The 3,825-nt window shown below is 40.8% G+C and overlaps 1 protein-coding gene across 1 annotated transcript in view; it reads right to left on the bottom strand.

Moving 5' to 3' along the window:
• The window catches only part of TTF2 (transcription termination factor, RNA polymerase II), a 23,975-nt gene that overhangs the window by 6,031 nt on the left and 14,119 nt on the right, over positions 1 to 3,825 (bottom strand). The window contains exons 13-17 of the mRNA XM_009330637.1: positions 3,450 to 3,603; positions 2,564 to 2,655; positions 1,699 to 1,781; positions 1,083 to 1,222; positions 139 to 309 (exon numbers count right to left, since the gene is read on the bottom strand). Coding sequence (XP_009328912.1) covers positions 139 to 309; positions 1,083 to 1,222; positions 1,699 to 1,781; positions 2,564 to 2,655; positions 3,450 to 3,603 — 640 coding nt within the window. The remainder of the gene's footprint in view (positions 1 to 138; positions 310 to 1,082; positions 1,223 to 1,698; positions 1,782 to 2,563; positions 2,656 to 3,449; positions 3,604 to 3,825) is intronic.

Genomic DNA, 3,825 nt, shown 5'->3' with positions numbered 1-3,825 from the left:
CTTGCCTGATTTAATCTGAATTGCCAACTTAGCCTGATCTGCAATTATCAAGGTGTGACAATTCATTAACAATTTAAAAGGCAAAGTGCTGAAATCCAGGCTTCTCAAGGGAAGGTCAGAAAACCACAACCAGAATACCTTGGTGCTCTCCCTAGTGATTTCAAAGATATCTGTTTTAAAAGCTGTGCCGTTGAGGTAGACTGTTGACTTGGAATCAGGAGTCTGGAGCTCAGAGAGGGTCAAAGCACTAAGTTGTTCCTCAATGGAGAGGGAAAGGCCTTCACTGTTCAAGTTAACTGAGTCCAGAGCCTGTGGGAAAGAAAGCAATATAATAAGGGATCACAGTCAAGCCTGAGATCAAATTCAGTACTCATCCACAGTATGCACGATGTCTGCCAAGAATAGTTGTTTTGAAGGAAGCTATGCATTATGAAGACTGATTAAGAAACACTGCTGGGTCAGACCAACAGTCCCTTTGGCCCCTAATTCTGCCCCAAGAAGGGGCAGTGTATTTTGAGCTCAGGCATTTTCTGTGGTCCAGTCTCCTCAGATTCCCCCTCCCATAGCATTTAACGATTGCAGGATTAAAGATGTTAGAAGATAAATCCCTGCCTGTTCCCTAAGTATCTGGACTGATTCTACAGCTGCTTTACATGACACAGCAAAGAACTTCTGAAAGATTAGTCTACTTCATGCAAGGCAACTTCAGTCAAGGCACTTATACAGCTCTCCAACACACAACCCTTTGGAATAGGCTACATTTGTGTACTTGTGCACTTTTCAAGACTAGGTCAAGATCAATACTACTTCTTTGCCATTAAAATTCTATTTTTTTTTTTTAATCTGAATAAAGGTATTTCCAGACACACAAGCGCCCACACAGGTCATGCTGGGGAACTCTTCAGTAGGAAGTATGCCCATCTAAAACCTCTTGGGCTGTAAAAAACACAGACCATGAAATGGCTCAGTTCATACACCCGTAGCTAGGTGATGCAACAGTGTTACAGAGTCTGTTAACTTACACAAACATTTTTAAAAATCCCCACCAAAAAACCCACACCACTACAATACAACGCAATTACCACTTTCAGTAAGGAGAGATGGCAGCAGCACTGACGGAGCCTCAACAACATGGACAAGACGTGGACAGCACTTGAGACCTGGGAGGCGCTTTGAGAGCCTGCTAGGAATTCCTTTTGACTGAGCCCAAACTCTTGTGCCACTGCCAAGGAAGGAAGACAAAACATCAAGAGCTCTCGAAGGCATTTCCAAGCACTGCCCAGCCACCTCCAGCAAGAGTTTCATCAATAAGAAACAAGAACCAACAGGCAAGCAAATACCTGATTTAACACAGGAACTCAAACCCCACTTAAAAAAAAACAACAACAAAACCCAACACAAATCAGAGTACCACATACCTTATACTAATACTGACATCTCTTCTCTGAGCAATTAGACCTTTATTTCAGAAGGGAATTTTAGACCCAGGGAGGTTAAGAGATTTGCCCAGAGCCACAACAGTGAGAACAGACTTTTGGAATATTATGGTAGGGTTCTTTGTAACATCAGGGAAGCAGCAAAGCATTTTCCAAAGAATTTTTAAGTCCTGACCCCATGTGGCCAGGTCTGTTTCCCCTCCTTAATTGTGCACTTAAGAGTCGCTTCTGCAAATGTTTTCTGGGGAGGGTGTTCTCAAACCTTTCTCAAATGGGTTACCACCAGCATACTCTCTGCCTTCATTTTTCTGCTCTTGTCTCTTTAGGTAGGATTGTAGTGTTGACCTGGAAAAACAAGACAAAGACTGTGGGATTTACAGCAGGAAAAAAGGCAAAGGGGACCTGAGCTTGACAAGCAAGCTAATGATGCATTAAGGTAAAGAAGGTTTCATTAACCAATTTAGTCATAAAATGATCACAACTCCCCCCCCCGAGTTTTGTTTAACTTGAATATGATCAAAACCAAGATCCATTTTGGAAAACACAAGAGGAAGCAAGTCTGCTTATTGGAATACCTTGAGTATAATAAGAGCCAGGGCCCAACAGACAACATTCTTCATAACAAAAGGACATCTTTAAACATGTATTTAAAAGGAAGGAAGACTTTTTACAGCAACACTGTTGAAAGAGATCCTAGGAGAACACAAAGTGATTCTGGCTTGCATTACAGCCATCTGGAGAGGCCAGCATAATTTCCAATTGTATAAATATCACAGGGCAAAGAAAAGAAATTCTCTCCTTTACAGGTGCTGGCACATCATCATTTAAGAACTACTGTTGCAGTTCCAAGTCTTTGGAGTCTTGAAATCAATGAGATTAAGTGAAAGGCTAGAATAGAAAGCTCATAAAAGGCATGAACATACGGGAGAAAAGAAATGCAGCAGTTTCAACTATTACCAGAACAAGCAATATATTTTCAAACATGATTGACAGATAGTCAGAAAGGGAAAAAATTAACAGGAAATTGTCCAAAAGCTCTTCTTATCTAAAGTGCATTTCTCTTTCTGATTTTTTATACTAGTAAGAAACAAAACCACAAAATACCCTATCTCTTTCCACATTAATACCTGGATCTTGCAAAGAGCATATTGTATACAGACTGCTCCTCTGCTGAAAGTTTTAACTGGTGCAACTGCGTCCTACGCTGGGGCAGAGATACCTGAAGTAAAAACACACAGGATCAGATGTATATAGTGCAAAAATCTTTTACAGCATCACAAACACCAGTGTTCCAAGATTTAACATAGTATTCTAAGTTTCAGAAGACAGCTTTTTGTTTCTTCATTAAAGTTATTTTTATTAATGCAATTACGACACAACAGAGATACTCACAGAACTCCAAGTAGCCCGGTTAACACTCAAGATAAAAATCTTTATTCCAAATCATCCGACAGCAAAAGGCATGAGCAACTAAGCATTGACTGCCACGTAGCTACCATGGAGGGATTGGTTTATTGCATTGTAAAAGTAGCTTCTCAGTTCCCCATTCAGAATCAGATAGTACACCAAAACTACACCTTTTAAAGGCTTTCACACACACCAATGTCCTAATACTCAGTTTAACAGACTATTTGTAGAGAGTAATGCGGAAAGCCAATGCCCCAGCATGCACCAGATCCATTTGACACAGAGCAGCTTTGATTCTCAGCTATCTAGGCTAGCTCAGAGACCTAGACTAACTTTCCACTAAGTGGGCATCTACTTGCAATTACTTGACATATTCTCATCTGCATGTGATTTATAACTAAAAAGTTTAATTATTCTATTAATTAAATATTTCTGCTTTCTGGATAAGCAACCAAAGGATCCCACAGGATTCATTCCTCTTGCTCAAGAGACTACAGTAGACAGAAAAACCCACTCATAAACAAACTTATGCATGTAAAGAACCGACTGCTTGCTGCAACAACAACAATGGAATGATTGTCTGGTTGTGGAAGGAGAAGTTCTTACCAAGGGCTTGCCAGTTGAATCCAGCTGGTCCTTAGTTCTCCGTAATAAGAGGCTCCTGGTTAAGAGGCTTAGCCTCTCTCCTCCCTTCTTTGTGTTGTTATCTACCTGGTACTTCCACACTTTGTATTCATCAAATGGAGAGCAACGTAGAAACCTACAACAGGAGGGAAGGAGACTTCATACCAAGGGAAGAAAAGTTCTTCAGTTACTCCTGAATGACCATGTGCTGGTCCTGGCTGGGATAGAGTTAATTTTCTTCACAGTAGCTAGTATGGGGCTATGTTTTGGATTTGTGCTGGAAACAGTGTTGATAACACAGGGATGTTTTCCTTACTGCTGAGCAGTGCTTACACAGCGTCAAGGCCTTTTCTGCTTC

The sequence above is a fragment of the Pygoscelis adeliae genome, unplaced genomic scaffold, assembly GCF_000699105.1.
Source record: "Pygoscelis adeliae isolate BGI_AS28 unplaced genomic scaffold, ASM69910v1 Scaffold120, whole genome shotgun sequence".
In the NCBI taxonomy this organism is placed as follows: domain Eukaryota; kingdom Metazoa; phylum Chordata; class Aves; order Sphenisciformes; family Spheniscidae; genus Pygoscelis; species Pygoscelis adeliae.
The sequence above is the reverse complement of the archived record's forward strand: the minus strand, read 5'-3'. Positions and strand labels throughout refer to the sequence as shown.